We start from the raw sequence: 17,056 nt of genomic DNA, 5'->3' as shown, positions 1-17,056 counted from the left end.
GTTGCTTATAAATATTTATTTCGCGATCGCATTTGAAGAATATGCAGGTATCACGGTCATAGGCGGATTTAGGGTAGGGGCACTTGCCCTCCTCCCCGACACCCCCTTATAATACTTCATTAAAAGAGCTTATCGCTATCGCTGCATTCCGTCTACCATTATCCAATGGATTGGCCAATAAATTGGGAAGTGTCATACGGGCTTAAAGACCACTGTCCTCCAATTTTCAGAGGCGAGAGAGAAAAGTAGATGGTATGATCTCGGAGCGGAGAGGATTATTTGCACGAATGAAAGAAGCATCGAAGGAAAGGAGGGTGAGACTTGACTTTCGGTTTATTTAGCCTGGCACAGGTTAGGCCACAATCCGGCCTCCTCTTCCACAGGGAAATATAGCGGTGAAAAGGAAATCGCGGGAGTTAAATGGAACGTCAATTTTTAAGGATATCGAATGCCGCACCACTCTGGTGACCTACGCGAATTACGCTTGGGGCATGCGAGCAGGAAATATTCCTACGTAAACTTGGTTGCCGAAAAATGTCCAATTTGGATTTCCATGACCTCTTTTCGTTGTCTCCGTCTGCAACTTCAACAAACACTCACCTAATGAAGGAGCAAGCAGATATACCTATATAGGAGCTTACGGATACCTTTCTCTGTTTCGGATGCTCGTACCCTGCGAATGGATACAAAGTTCAAGATGAAGAACTTGTTTGTGAAGCTAAGGTAGGGAGATAGTTCTCTAATAGTTGCTCCCGCATTTGTTCAAGTTATGCCCTCCGCGAGTGCCTCGAGGGATCGCCTCATTTTCAAGTGTTGAATTGTGTTGTTGGCGTAATTGTTAATAATCCGAAAAACTCGTAACTTTTGCCCATTAGTTTCTATTTTTGAGCCTATTAACGATGCCATTCGCGAGATTCGTGCTTGCGATTGTCCTGATACTCACGAGTCAATTTCTATAGAAATCTCTATAGGGGAAGGTGTTGTACCTTGGAACAGATTTTGGTTTTTTAATCATTTTGATACTTTAAAGGAGAGGTCGGAGGTTCTGCCTGTTTCCATTCTTTGGTACCACTATTGTATATGTTTTCTAAATGCCATTCAGATAAATAATAAACAGATCCTTAATGCAATCATTTAATTTTGATATCAATGACATGTGTTCCAAGGTACAGTGACTTCTTGTACCTTGGAACATCTCATGTTGTACCTTGGAACATGGCTTGTATAAATCTGGCAAACGTATTAGCAGTCCATCTAATCTTTTAATATGAAAACATCTATACTCATACAAATACTAAGTGAACATTTAGCAAACGTTATGTCCTAATTCATTGAGTTTAATTCTGGTACATGAAAAAATCCTCTTTTTGAAATTTGCCTTGGAGAGTTAATACCACCTAAAATATCTTCCCATGGATATATTAAAATGTCTTCTTTCTCTGGCCATTTCCATGACTTTTTTGATTTTGTCATTGAGCTAATGGTTGCCCCATCATCATTAACATTGATTATTTTCCCAGGATACAATTCGTTATCATATGTAACTGCTACAAACTGCCCCACTGCACGAACAACACTTTTTAGAGGAAGAACATATTTCATGCTTTTTTCTCCCATACCCACTGCAATGGCATTTTCTTCGATTTTGTCTTCAGCATCTTGTTCAAGTATTTCTTGCACACTCACTTCTTTATATGAAGAATCTTGACAAATCACCTGTTCGCACTCGTCCCCACTATCGTCTATTATCAACTTACGTTTAACGGGCTTTTTCTTCTTACTGATACCACTTGTTTTCTGTGCTGCAATTTCCTCCTTGTTGGGTGTGTCTGTTAGAATTCTAGATTTTCCTTTTGCTCTTCCTTTAGAAGTCCCCTTCCTAGGCAGCGCCTTTGGAAACGGTCTGATCATCACTGGTGAGATTGTAGGCTCTTCACTTGTTGAAGGTTTACTCACCAATTGCAGTGGCTCATGCCTTTCTCCTGGATTCAGTGCTGGATCGGGACGGTCTGAGACATACGAGGAAAGAAACTCATCTTCCTGAAAAATGTCCTCATTCAGTGGCGAGATGCCAGTAGCACTAAAACCACTCAGAATGTTGCTGGTAGTAAAAGCAAGAGGAAATGCTCTGCCCACCAATTGAGCAACATCATACACTGACACAGATTTCCCTGGGTTGGAGGACATCCAGTTATTCATTGCCCTATTATAATGCATCTTGAAAGAACCAAAAACTGTCCGATCTAGAGGCTGAAGTTTATGTGAAGTGTGTGGAGGAAATGTGATCATAATTATTCCTGAAGCTCGGGCCTTCTCAATAACTGGGATATTCACATGGCTATCATGGTTGTCAAGGAACATGAGAATTGGTTCCTCTTTTGAAGGCTTTGCATGTTGTATGAAATGATCTAAAAATTTCAAGAATAGACTCTCATTGGACCACCCGGATGGGTTAGCACCTCCTATGCTACCTACTGGAGCTCCAGTTAACATGAAATCCTTGAAATTTACTCTCGGAAACACAAACATAGGAGGAATGTGATTCCCAACAGCGTTAATTGCAGCAATCATGGTCACATTCTGTCCCCTTTCTCCAGAAGTCATACTTCCCAACTGTTTTATGCCTTTTGGAGCCACAATTTTCGGTGGTACGTGGACCGTTGATAGCCCTGTCTCATCCACATTGTAAATTTGATGTGCAGGAAATGGACCATGCTTTTCCAGAACAGTTTTAACATTTTTAAAGAATGCTTGTACATTGAATTTATTAAAGCTTGTTGATCGAGCAAGAGACGTTGCTTCAGGCTTCCGAAGTGCAACCGAAGCTTCATGTTTCTTCATAAAATTTCTCATCCATTCACCTCCGGCAGTTTGGTTTTCATCCCACTGTTGAGGATATTTAACTTTGTTTGCTTTAGCATACTGGTATGCAAGCTCCCGTATCTCCCATTTCGTTAACCCATAATGCAGAAGAGCTGCCTGCTTTATGTAGTCAAGCAGTTCCTCCTCCATTGTAATATTAAAAACTTGTTTTACTGCATTTGTTGCTTCATATTTATACACATCTGAACCTGACTGTTTATGAATTTCAATATGTCTGTGTAGTGTTCCCAATTTTACTGTAAAATCTGCACATGCTTGCCGCAATGACATTTCACCATTTATGACTGCCATAACTGCACATTCAATATTTTCTTTTACAACTGCTGATCGTTTCTTACCTTCTTTACTTCTAGGCATATTCTGGCCTAACCTAAAACAAAATAGATACTGGTATGTAGCTTCATCATAATTGTCTTTAGTAAGTAATTTACAAAAATGATTCATGTTAGTGTACCTTGGAACATGTTCCAAGGTACACTAACAATAGTGTTCAGAGGTACACCAACTACAACATTCATTTCCAAACACCGACTTCTTCATATAAATTACAACAATTAACATTAAAATAAGTAGTAATAGACACAGTTATACTAACAGTTTAAGAACAACTAGATGAAAATTCACTAACAATCGTGATGAAGATTCAGTCAATCGAAAATACTATCTCTGAATAATTACTTTTTCGCCACATAAAATTCAACTGGAGTTTACATCAAAACTTGTAAACATCAGGCAGCCATTTCAAAACAATTGAGCATCTACTGGAGGTAGCTTCACATAGTTCAAACCATTCCCACTAGATGCCATGGTAAGTACTAAATATCTTCAATGTTCCAAGGTACAAGTGTTCCAAGGTACAACACCTTCCCCTAGAGCCCACATTTTGAATATTTAATGTCTGTTGACGCTAATCGGTGCCACTAACAGCATTTGCTCGTTAGTTTTTGTATTTCACCTTATTTACTACGCCGTTTTAGTGAATCATGCTCTTTTTACCATTTATTAGTCGAGAACAGTAAAACAGTGACCGTTATAATCTATTCCAGAACCTGTTGTATATAATTACAGAAATCAGTTAAGACTATAAATTCCTCTTCTTTTTTATTACCAATACCGATACTACATCACTTGCAATACATACTGAGGATTATCCACGGGCTTATCGCACCAATGTAACTTTATAATCCTCGTAAACGTAATATTATATTATTACGAAAAAGTGTTGGCAACACTGTCTTCCGAAACATCGGGTTGACTGGGTTGGAAATATTTTGGGCTAAGTTCACGCAATCTGGAGTTGACGTTCGCAATTTTTTTTATTTGTCGGAATCAGTTTGAATTTTCTTTGTTGGTCCCTGTATTTCGTTGCGTACTTTTCCTTCTGAGTCTTGTGAAGACCATGGTATTGATAGTTATTTTCAGTGGCTGCAACTGATTATCTCCGATATTAGGGTACAATCCTGTTTCGAAGGTGCAATTTGGCTCATTGTGAGTTTTCAAAAACCCACTTTTGTTAATAGCGTATTGCTGAACTATTATACTTCTATTTTGAATTTCTCTGGAAATATATTTTGTTACTTATCCGCTGTGTATGTATATTATAAATTAGCCCTAATATAATTGAGGTATTTTAGAGTGACAAACACTGAACAAGCCATTATCTAAATGTTGTGATTACGGTCAATGTGGGAAGATATATTCCGAAAAAATAACTCAATTTAAAGAGCTTTCTGTTGCTTGTCAGCTAGTATATAGTGGTAATTTGATGTTGGTTATGAATTTATCTAACTCAAATGTATTGTCTATCCTAGGCCCTTGGTCGCTTTTTACTGGCTATGAAATGAATACTCCAACCCTGCCTAAAGCTTTGTTTTCATCCCCTAGTCAACAGCAAAATGAGCAGAATCCATGCACTAGTTCAGCCTCGGTATCTTCTGATGCTCTTCATGCTCTTTCTCGATTGACAATGGAACATACAGTTGACCAGGCTCATGCGTCCTTCCAGCGTGAGCAGCATCTGCGTCGCCTCAAAGCCTTGCGTCAAGAACTTGTGTACCTTTCTGAGACTGCTTGGGAATATCAGTCTGTGGAGAAATACTTAGGACAGTAGTGCTTCTTGATCTTGCTTGAATGTGCTGAGTATTAACCGCAGTGAGTTCTACCAGACGGATGTATGCGAATTTGTGTTGAAATAAAGTGATTGGGATGGTTTCCATGGATTGAGATTTCGAATTTAAATTTTTAACGTAGCATATTTTACATATCAGCAGTTAAGACATGTTTTCTTTAATTAAAAATATCAGCGGTTATCTCTGGGGTGGTAACACCAGTAGTGTGACTACTGAGGAAGAAAAAATCACCCCAGAGGAGTTTGATAGTCTAGTTTCCTATCTACAAAGTGAATCCGAGGAAGAAAGGAGGATTGTTAAGGATACTGGGTTTAATTACATAAATGGAAAAATCTCATACAAATCTGAAGAGTATTGCCTTATTGATGGGAAATATTACCTAGACCTAAGGAAGTTCAAGTCACGTGAAGCATTGGAGGTGAGTGCAATCGAATAGAAAAGGTTAGCCAAGCTTTTTATGAGAATTAGATACAAATAATTTTCCAGTAAGTTAAATTGGAGTTATGTTCAAATAGATACTAGCATTTTATTGGGGTGGTGATCATTTGAGGCTCAATGTATTTTATTACATCATTGATTATGCTGTCGTTGATTTGATATTTGAAATCTCGTCAATCAAACTAATAGTACAATTTCATCAGTACGCTGTATACTTCTACTTCAATTTGATACTACCTTAGATTTTGATGGCCCCTGCAAGAAAGGCTCTCTAACTAGTGAAAGAATAACTTTGATTTGCCATTATACTTGAGATTTTTTTATTGAGCTTGTTATTTTTCCTCTGTAATTTGGGTTTAAATGAAGACTCATGGTTTTCATTGGCAGTGATATACTTCTTGTGATGGTTTGAAACAAATTTGCATCCGTGGAGGATTAAATGCCTTCGTTTTTTGAAATATAGTTAAGTAAGTAATTGGGCCTAAGATTATGGGAAATTACTAATTCAACTTCCATTAATGACTGGGTCATATGTCATGCGATTATGTAGGAGTCCATATCACTAACTTCCTTATAATTTTGATTTATTTTCTGATGCCGAAAGTTTATGATTATTCATTATGGCTCGAATTCAGTTTAAGTTTTTAATTCCATGTAAGTTTTCCTGTGAATTTAGCCTACCATTATCTTAGGCCATTTAAATTTTTCAGTTGTTTTCCACTTAAATGCTGAATAATATCTTCTTTTGCTTTACCAACTTGTTTTTTATGTTCTCATTTGTAATGAATCATGTTTGTTTTCATTGTATTGATGAGCCTTATATACCAATGCACAGGTAGGAACTCCTGTATCGGTTTCTGTGTTTCGATTATCGGAAGAGGATGAGTGGCAGATCAGTAAGGTATACTCGTATGGAGAGGAGATTTGGGATGAAGAAATTCCGGAAGAAATTATTGGGGTGAAGAAAATCCTTGCAGAGGATGAGGGCCGAGTTATGAATTTGAATGAAGCTGAAAAAACAGGACTTGCTCAGTGGCGGACAGTGGTTGCTAAAGTTGAGCAAAGAAGTGGAAGAGATGTTATTGTTGAACCTGGGGACATCCGCTTCTCACTAGATGATGTGGAGAGCAACGTTATACCCTACATAGGTAACATTTTTACTGACTTCTAGTAATGCCAGTTTCACCATTTAATCATCATTAACAAATATAATTTATCAGGAAGTGAATGTTTTAAATGCAAATCAGAGTGTCAACATTTCAACTTTTGAATTGACTTTACTTAAAAAGTTTTCTTCTTTAGCATATGCTTAATTTTGTGACTAGAAATATTTTGGTATTGATGATGAGTATTACCTCTGCTGAACTGGTGGGAAATTATCTCAGTAGAAGCAAATAATTGATTATCGAGGATACACTGAAAAAATCACATTTCGATCAATGGAAAAAGTTATTTTAATGTATTAGCTTAAAGTATTGCCTTCAATTTTCTTTTTTATTGATTATTCTTTGATTTTTAAATGTTTTCCTTCATCATTAGTCATTAGCGACTTGTGCATTTCTGCTTCTGCGTTCCTTTGAATTTTTTATGCTAACAATATAAAGATTTATTTATTTACTCATAGACCATGGTATGGTGATCAATCACCAGCATGCAATTGGACTCCCACATGCACACCACACAGTCCAAAAAACATCATGCATACTAAGGGTTATATATACACGCACAAATTATACTACCATATGCTGTTAGAAATAATAATAAAATTAAGAAACGTGCGTATGTTTTAGTGCGTAGTGAAAGTTTTACATAGGTTAGTAGGCTATACTACAAGTCATATAATCTATTTATGAGTTCTATCGCTGCCATTATAATCTCTTATTGATCGTGGAAAAAAAGACATTCTGAATCTGTCGGTTCTATAGTCTATCTCTCTTATTTTATTTATATGATCTGATCTTCCGAAGTATTTTGGTGTCCGTTACATATGGCTAACTTCATTAAAAAAGACACTGCTCTTGGATTTATCTCTTAGGTTAAGTATATTTTTCAATCTACGGTAGCTATCAATTAGTATAGAGCAAAATAAATTACTTAGTATTGTTCCAAAATTACTTTAAGTGTTCCAACCAAGGGTTGGAACAACAAAAATTTTTGTGGAACATTACTTACTGATTTATTTCGCCCTATAGATATGCAGTTCCACCAAGTGAAGCGTGAACATTGTATGTACATATAACAATTAGTTGTTGAATGGAACTGAAGTATTGAGAATGCAGGGACAGCTAAACTTTTTACTGAATTTGTAACAGACTGTGGGAAAACACCAAAAGTTTGCCAAGGCTAATTTAGTATTCTTTCAAAGCCTATCCTACTATTTATCCTTTAAGGCTGCTCTATCCACAATCAAAAATCTCAATGTAATGGCCACCAAATTTTAATATTGAAGGTGACAGCTGCAGCTTCCAGTGATGAGCATAAATGGGTGTAAAGGGGAACTCGTTGATGGAAAGAGAGGGAGGGGGGACCCTGTGAGTTGGGTGATGAACATGCCAAAAAGAAGTAACGTTATTTTTCATGTAGAAGGAAAAGGTGTGAACTGGGGGAGCTAAGTTTTTTCCCTGTAGGTAGCATTCGTTCCTCGGTCTTTTCTGGGCCATCAGGAGAAGCTCCTAAAATTGAATCAATGAAAGTATACTCTTGCAAGAGTTCGCAAATGTTAAGTGAAAATATTATGAATAAATGTGAATCAAAATTATGTTTTTCCATTGTTCGATTCCCGGCAGAGTGGAGTAGTATTTGTATTCGTTAATCAACATATACTCCACTTGATCAAAAGCATTAATTCAGACATGGCTTGCCAATTGTCTAGTGATAGCTATTGCCACCAATTTGAAGCACGAAATAAATTATTTTTATCCCAAGCAAAACTCCTCTTTCGAATACAAATGCCGAAACACATTGCTTGTGCGCTTAAGAGTACAAAGTTCCTGTTAAAAATCAAGTCATTATCATTATCGGTTTATTATGAGCCTTTTACACATGTTTGTAAAAGCCCAAAGAAGAATGGATCGAAAGCTGAAGCACGAAAATCAACAACAGCATGGGTAAGTTGGAAACGGTAAGTGAAGGGTAAATCAGAAATGGCATCCAGTATAGTGAAGAGATGCTTGAAGAAATAAAGCATGGGTGCTAAAACATTGGAGATTGTGATGGGAAAAATCTGGCGACTGGAGACACCAGCAAGTAGTAAATGGAAACTGTACATTGAAGACTTATACCAAAATCTGATATCTTGGAAACATAGGACTTGAGGTTAAAGATCTAAGATTAATTCATTCTAACATTATACAGATGCGAATTACACTTTTTCTGGTATCATTTTTGGGTTTTAACTCAATTTGTGCATCATATTACATCCATTGGTACATATTTGACATCTTTTAATAGTTTTCCCTTTAGGCAATTGGCCGTTTATTTCAAATAACCAACTTTTCAATTCAAACACTTACTGGGATTTTGAGTGGCTTTTCAAATACAATAGCAAAAATACTGTAACCTCTTTACTCTTGATTTTTCAAGAAAATAAATAATCTCTATTGGTTTTCCATTAAAAATAGCTTGTTCCTTTTCTATTAAGTGATGACATTTAATCCTGTTCTAACTTAGTGACCAATCTGATAGTGGCAAGACTCCAAACCATCTCAATGCCTATGTATTTGTAAATATTAAGTTCTGAAAAAAGCCAGGGCAGGTAAACAGTTAGGCTTTCAAAGTGAATTTGAAATTGGTTGTGAATTGGAAAAGACTGGTTTTCAGTCTAACCAAATGAGGCACCACCTGGAACTTAGACAAGGATGAGGACATGAGGACTCCAAAAATAACTGCAAATCTGCAGTTATTTTTGGAGTCCTCATGGAATTTTTCTATCAGGCCATTCTTGTACTTCTAAATACATACATATAATCATATAAGTTTGTGGAAGGTATAAATTTGCTAATGAGGAATATTTATATGCTGAAAATTGCAGAGCATCTCAAATATATTGGTATGATTTTTTCATATTGCATATGTTTTATCATGCTTTATTGCCAACTCAAAATTGAAGAATTTAGAAAAACCTTGAGCATGTTCTAGTGAATGGTCAAATAATTTTTTATTCTTGGTTAAATACATATGAAGCTCAAAAACCTAATCTTACCTTGAATACTGTTAATGAATGTCAAATATGTAGTTCAGACAAGCAGTCAATTACTGTATTTCTCCTAGTCCCCCTCCCTTATTTTGAGGCTTCAGTTTCGGGAAAAGTTAAAAAAATGTGTTTGAATATTGTCCCCCCCTTTACTTTTACCATGGGCATTTTTGGAAAAAAAGGGGGGACTATATTCAGACATGTACGGTATTTCCTCTGTGCATTAACATAATTTTGGTGTTAGTTGATTATGATTTGGGTGAAAATTTCTGAGGACGGTGGGTGACCTAGTGGAAATGAGTTTTTAAGGATTTCAAAGTTTCACTAACATCATTATAGTCTTTAGCGTGTACATATTTTATTCCGGTGTCAAAAATTATGAACATCACATATGGCATTTCAGTATGAATAGAAATTTACTACTAGTTTTAGGAAAATATTTATTTTTATAAAAAAGTATTGGTAACAACAAAGTAAAAATATTAAATTTACCAATAGCAGCTCATGCATTGCAGCAGCAGTTTCCCACTTCCATTTTAAAAAAGCTCATCACACAGGATATTTCTTGCAATAGTCCCATTTTTCCTTGGGAATTGTTTCTACTGAATGCTATATTAATCATTGTATCCGACTCTTCAAGTAGCCCATCTTGAGTTGATGTATCACATAATATGTATTCCTTTGAGCAAAAATTCCAGCCAAGAAAAAATATTTGCCTTATCATGGATTCAGACCTAAAACCCCCCAATTCACACAGAGAGCTCCACGTTTTAACTAGTATCAAAGAGAAAATGTCATTGTTTTCTCTTGCTGATTTTTTTTCTGCAAGAATAATCTGCCTTGATAGCTTAAATGTCAAAGTGTATGTTGCAAATTAGGGAGATCTGGAAAAAATAAGATCTTTTGCACACCCAACAAAAGATGTTAGTGGAATCCTCTCTGGATTTCCATACCGCAAGGCCTTCCATATTCACTACAATTTTGAGCATAGCCCTTGTTTCATCTTCAGGGCTGAAGGTGTACCATGTGTCTGCCCTGAAGACAATTCAAGCGGGGGTGGTCTGGCCAGGTCAGCGATCGCTGAGGGCCTGAGCTTGGGTGGCCCCACGACGCTCCCATTTATCGTAAAGCGTATATGAAAGGTGTAATAGAAAATGACTCAGATTACTTGAACCAAAGTACCGTATATGTCTGAATATAGTCCCCCCTTTTTTTTCCAAAAATGCCTGTGGTAAAAGTATAGGGAGGACTATAGTCAAATGCATTTAATAAGCTTTTCCCAAAATTGAAGCCTCAAAATTAGGGGGGGGGGGACTATATTCGGAGAAATACGGTATTTTTTGCCATTATATAATTCTGTGTTTCTATTAGTCGCTTTATTAGCAACATTCTTACTGTAACAAGTTCGTATAAAAATATATAAAATTAAGGTTTCAAATAATTAAGAGAACCTTATGTTTTTTTTTAGTGGGTTTTCGAAGATTTCAGTGCAGTTTCAAGGAAAAAAGTCACCAAATAGATAATTGAACCTTAATACATTATTGATTTTTATTAGCTTTGAAATTTTCTCAATGTTGATAGTATTTTTTCTTTAAAAATTCCTACTTTTTAACTTATATCTGTTTTTTTAAGAACCGTAATAATTTCAAAATCCATTTCCATGCATCCAATTTCCTAAAATTTTCCCTTGCTTCCCCCGTTTAGTAGGGCCCCATCATGAGCTCCAGCCGAGGGCCCCCAATCACCCCAGACCGCCCCTGAATTCAAGAGTCTTATATCAAAATGTTGGTAAACTTGGAAATCCTAAGATGATGTTAGTGTGATATTTGGTTCAAATCCATGTTAAGCCTAAAAATTTTTCATCAATGGCATTTCTGCGCATTTGATTCACTTGCTGATATCTGTGTAAATGTGAGGTCTGTAGCTATTTTAATGAAATAATGTCAATGGTGAATGCTCTTGTGTTCAAATTTCTACCTTTTCCCTTGGGATTGTGTAGCCATGAGCACAAACATGCTGTCTTGTGACCTTATAATTTGGCTGTATAAACCACTTACCTTACAACCAATAAAAATAAACTGGTGAAAGATATGATTTGGTTGTTTAAATGGTTGTGTATTATTCACAAATTTGGGCAGTCGGGTTTGAATCAAGTCGAGTTAAATTATTTTTCCTCTATGGAATTTTCATGCATAGTGTACACTTGTTGGTGACTCAATTGAGGTAAACTGCTGATAATACAGTAAAACTTCTTTACATCGTAATGGAAGGGACCAAAATTTGGGCAATTTGATTTATGGAGGTTCACTTTAGAGAAGTTTTAGTGAAAGGCAACATTTTTCATACCTTTCGGAAATGAAAGGCAGTGCTGTCTTTTAAACCATGGTATTTGTGTATAAACAAATATGCATCAGTGAACATATATTTATTATTTCATAATTACAGAAAGCAAGTGCTACTGCATGGTTTTTACCATGAATTGAGAGAAAATAATGTGAGCTCTCCTAATTCAACAGTCATTTAAAATTATTAGGATAGTTAGATACCTTTTTTTTTATTTACTGTTACGTATACTCCCATATGGAACAAAATGGCAAAAAACTAATGGTTAACGTGAAAATAAAAAGTTAAAGGTGTATTAGAAAAAAAATTAGCATGAAACATTTATCCCTGAAAATGTCATTCCATGTACGTAATCGCGTCTGCATTAATTTGTCTCTAGTTGTCTCAGTACGATTTGCTGTGGTAGTTAGGCCATCTCGGGGGTGTCTCCTTGGTATGATAAGTGGAGGTTTTACGAGATAAAGAGGTTCACTATGTAGAGGTTTGCCTATAAATTTACATGTAAATCTGACGGGACCGTAGGGGTAGTAAAAAGTATGGAGGGTTACGATGTAAAGAGGCTCACTACATAGAGGTTTTACTGTGCATGACATTTTCATTGGCAATTTGTCATTTTGCTGTTCACAGGCGATTGGTTGTCCCTTGAAGCCATGGTTGAAATAGACGAAGAATCTGGAGATCTTGGGGGGAACCTCCTCAAAGTGCAAAGAGTCTCACCCCTTCGTGTGCGCTTGGTTGAGAGGGGCAAAGTGACCAGGATAGAAGGACCCTGCGCCATAATTAACGGGAACATCTTGGCCCATCAGCTGTCATTCAGCCCTGGCTATGAACCCACTGTCGGTGATATTGTTGTATTGCAAGCTATAGAGAGTGACTGTGGGGCTGGATGTGCGTGGCGTGCTTTAGCGTTGGCTCCAGCCATTATGTCCTTACAGAAGAAGGTTGCAGACACCAAAGTGACAGGTATTTAACCATATTGTCTGGCAGCAAAATATTTTGTTTTGGGGTTTTAATAAGCATATGTATTCTCATACTTTTATCAAGTGCTCGAATCTTGTAAATTTTTTGTTGTGTTTTCATTAATTAGTGTCTCTTAAAAGTCATGTTAAAATATCATCAACTTTGTGTTGCCCATTGGCTTATAATAAAATTCTACAACTGGTTTCGGTTGTTAAACCATTAACATGAATGTGCGAAAAATCCACAGAGAAAAAATCATTCGCCTTGACAGGGATTCGAACCCGGATCCCTCGATTTCCGGCCGAGTGCTTTAGCCAGTTAAGCTACCGAGGCGTCATTCTTCTCTGTGGAAATTTGTGGACTATACCGGACAAGGTGGTATGGACTGCTGAGCATATTATGCGACGAGCAGTCCAAATCGTGCGCACGGCGCCACAGCCGGAGAGTGAAGTCCGAACTTTGAACACATATAGGTGTTCTCTCTTTGACGAATTTAAGTATACCGGGACTAGCCACGGTGATAACTTTTACGGGAGTCACCCGCAATGCACAATTGTGCGAAAAATCCACAGAGAAAAAATCATTCGCCTTGACCGGGATTCGAACCCGGATCCCTCGATTTCCGGCCGAGTGCTTTAGCCAGTTAAGCTACCGAGGCGTCATTCTTCTCTGTGGAAATTTGTGGACTATACCGGACGAGGTGGTATGGACTGCTGAGCATATTATGCGACGAGCAGTCCAAATCGTGCGCACGGCGCCACAGCCGGAGAGTAAAGTCCGAACTTTGAACACATATAGGTGTTCTCTCTTTGACGAATTTAAGTATACCGGGACTAGCCACGGTGATAACTTTTTCGGGAGTCACCCGCAATGCACAATTGTGCGAAAAATCCACAGAGAAAAAATCATTCGCCTTGACCGGGATTCGAACCCGGATCCCTCGATTTCCGGCCGAGTGCTTTAGCCAGTTAAGCTACCGAGGCGTCATTCTTCTCTGTGGAAATTTGTGTGCATTGCGGGTGACTCCCGTAAAAGTTATCACCGTGGCTAGTCCCGGTATACTTAAATTCGTCAAAGAGAGAACACCTATATGTGTTCAAAGTTCGGACTTTACTCTCCGGCTGTGGCGCCGTGCGCACGATTTGGACTGCTCGTCGCATAATATGCTCAGCAGTCCATACCACCTTGTCCGGTATAGTCCACAAATTTCCACAGAGAAGAATGACGCCTCGGTAGCTTAACTGGCTAAAGCACTCGGCCGGAAATCGAGGGATCCGGGTTCGAATCCCGGTCAAGGCGAATGATTTTTTCTCTGTGGATTTTTCGCACAATTGTGCATTGCGGGTGACTCCCGTAAAAGTTATCACCGTGGCTAGTCCCGGTATACTTAAATTCATTAACATGAAGCCCATTGAGCCTCAATACTTATGTGTGAGGGAGTGACTCATACCATTCATTTGAGATGTTGAAAAAAATCTCATTAGAGTGCATGCCTGAATTATTAGAGGTAAAAATTTACAAATGCACTCTCATTACAGTTTTGGAATCACCGCTTGGAACTAATTGCCTTCCCTAAACTTTTTAAGGAAGATCACTTGATTGTGGTATTTTTTTTAATGTGTGCTTTCCAATTTACCAGCCTTAGAGACAGATGTCTTTCACATGAGACGGATGACTTTATCATATGCTGGTAGAGACGCGGCTGAGATCAAACGAAATTTTCAAGATCAAAGTTGAAAAATTGAGTTTGGATAGAAACTCGAAGATCAAGGGTTGATCTCGATTTCCTCTATCTTTGGCATTTATAACTTGCTTTTCCATCACGAAGTGGAGGGAGGAAGGTAGAGGTGAGGATGGGGTTGATCTAAGGTGGCGGATCAAGTGGTGTAGGTTGGGAATTCTTGCTGAGGTGATAGGGGTCCCTGTAGAATGTGTGTGGGATTGATTACTATGGAGAAATATGTAGAAAGGACTGTCAGTGAGTAATGATGCACATAATTGCACATAGTCCAATTTCTCTTTGGTCTAATCCGTCCATTTTGTCTCCTTTTGGAATCAGATGTATTACCTTGGGTTGAAAGGAACTTTTGTGACCTTCATCCAAATAATTTTTTGCAAAGCTTGGTATTACATCTATTCTGTGAAGCTTTCTACATATTTCTCCACTGTTATCAATCCACACCCATTCCAGTAGGACCCCATTCACCCCAGCCCCCGCCAGATGACCAACCACCTTTGGTCAACCACCCTCTCCCTGCCCCTTCCACTCCCTCATGCTAAGGGAGTGAAAATTCTATGTGGAAGTGAACCCAAAAAATTAATGAGATTTCTCTTTGAGCCGTGGAGACAGTGGCGTAGCAAGGGGGGGGGGGTCGGGATCCCCCAAAATATAAAAAAAACAGATATTTTGCTTAATAAAAGAAAACAAAATATTGAAAAATAATGATTTTACCAAAGATTTCTTTGACTAATTAAGTTTTTTCGATAATCAGAAGTGTTGAAATTAGTTTAAAACCGTCTACTTAGTTCCCTGTTTTTCCAAAATGTTGGCCTCTGATTTTGGACCCCTTCCGAATGAAATTCCTGGCTGATTTTGGACCTCTTCCGAATGAAATTCCTGGCTGATTTTGGACCCCTTCCGAATGAAATTCCTGGCTGATTTTGGACCCCTTCCGAATGAAATTCCTGGCTACGCCACTGCCTGGAGAACCTCTGTTCCTACATCATCTAATGGATCTCTGCTTTTTGGGGTTTCCACCCTCTCATCACATTTTTCTGAACAATATTTCACCTTACAATCCTGCAAGTTCTCTCAGGTCCCTCACAGACTGTACACATATAAGTTACGTTGATTTATAAGGGCTGATCTAACTAAGCATCGTAATCTGGCAAATGGCTCTTCATGGTTGCCTCTCTCCTGTTACTCTTTGGTACCTCCTCATTTGTTACCTTATCCATTCATTTGATCCTCAGCAGTCATCACCAGCTCCAGGTCTCAAAGGCTTTTTTGGTCACCTTTTTCAATTGTCCAAATTTCTGATCTGTAGAGTTCTTCAGCCCACACAAAATTTTCCATGTATTGTTTCTGTTTTGTCGTTCTAAAACTCATGGAGCATGGTGGAGGCCTCTTTTTTTGCTGTGAATGCCATCTTAGCTTGGGCTGTATGATGCTTTATGTCTTTTTAGCCTCTTCCATCCTTGTGTAATAAATGTTATGATAATGAAAGTTCTTCCATCCAAGTCCTACAGAAATCTAAAACAGAACATAATCTAATGGCATTTATCCTATATTATATTTTTACAGATACTGAAGAAGATGATATTCTCACCAATGATAAGGAAGGGATAACTGTCTCTGGAAACGTTGATTTTGGAAATATGAACATTGGTGATCATAAAAGCCTAATCTTAAATGTTCAAAATGTAGGTGACTCACCAAAGTGGTTGATTCGAGCAAAGTTTCATGGCCCCAAGGCCCAGTCTCAGATGATTGTGTCCCTCATGGATGCTTATGGAGGTAATGGCATCAGTAGAACATGTACTTGTGTGTCAAATTAATCTGTTTTTACCAAATTTCTTGATGAGAAAACTTATGTTGAATTATTATTCTTAAAAAAATCTATGCTAATGTCTTTGCTGATGTAGTCCACAGGTATTATTCTATTTCTTTTTCTAGAATGGTGGAAATTGTCCATCACATATTTGATTGGGTATTATGTGCAGATGAACCCCACTTACAAGGGGAGACCACGAAACTTGCTCCGCCTTTTTCAATGCCGTATTTTTTATGGCCTTCGGAATGGTGAACACATCCCTGAACTAGTAGGGCCTGTTGAATGGGCCTTAGTTTGTCTGTAATTAATTAATTTTCATGCGGTAATTTTCACAAGCCGCATATAGATCCATGATATCACACCATTCAGCAGACGGGTCAGGTGGGGTAGTGGTAGCGTTTAAGGCTACCACCCAGGGGACCAGGGTTCGGGGCTCGTGATGGCTGTACATTTTGTTGTCTTCATTGTGATCATACGGCGTCAACTTTTTCATTAATTTTAATTCGTTAAAATTAATCTTTATTCGTAGAAATTAGTAAAATCTTGTACATTTATAG

General features: G+C 37.8%; 2 protein-coding genes across 2 annotated transcripts in view; one reads left to right on the top strand and one right to left on the bottom strand.

The window, feature by feature from the left end:
• Window positions 1-1,120: 1,120 nt before the first annotated feature.
• Window positions 1,121-3,748, bottom strand: LOC124163459. Its single transcript, XM_046540379.1, has 2 exons — window positions 3,479-3,748; window positions 1,121-3,253 (listed from the first exon to the last, which is right to left on the bottom strand). The coding sequence occupies exon 2, from the start codon at window positions 3,238-3,240 to the stop codon at window positions 1,324-1,326; it is 1,917 nt and encodes a 638-aa protein (XP_046396335.1). The 5' UTR covers window positions 3,241-3,253; window positions 3,479-3,748; the 3' UTR covers window positions 1,121-1,323.
• A 214-nt stretch (window positions 3,749-3,962) lies between these two features.
• Window positions 3,963-17,056, top strand: part of LOC124163457 (probable RNA helicase armi) — a 38,384-nt gene continuing 25,290 nt past the window's right edge. The window contains exons 1-5 of the mRNA XM_046540378.1: window positions 3,963-4,371; window positions 4,695-5,430; window positions 6,286-6,598; window positions 12,613-12,948; window positions 16,250-16,462. Of these exons, the coding sequence (XP_046396334.1) occupies window positions 5,161-5,430; window positions 6,286-6,598; window positions 12,613-12,948; window positions 16,250-16,462 (1,132 nt within the window). The 5' untranslated portion in view covers window positions 3,963-4,371; window positions 4,695-5,160. The remainder of the gene's footprint in view (window positions 4,372-4,694; window positions 5,431-6,285; window positions 6,599-12,612; window positions 12,949-16,249; window positions 16,463-17,056) is intronic.

The sequence above is a fragment of the Ischnura elegans genome, chromosome 8 (genome assembly GCF_921293095.1).
Source record: "Ischnura elegans chromosome 8, ioIscEleg1.1, whole genome shotgun sequence".
Lineage (NCBI taxonomy): Eukaryota > Metazoa > Arthropoda > Insecta > Odonata > Coenagrionidae > Ischnura > Ischnura elegans.
The sequence above is the reverse complement of the archived record's forward strand: the minus strand, read 5'-3'. Positions and strand labels throughout refer to the sequence as shown.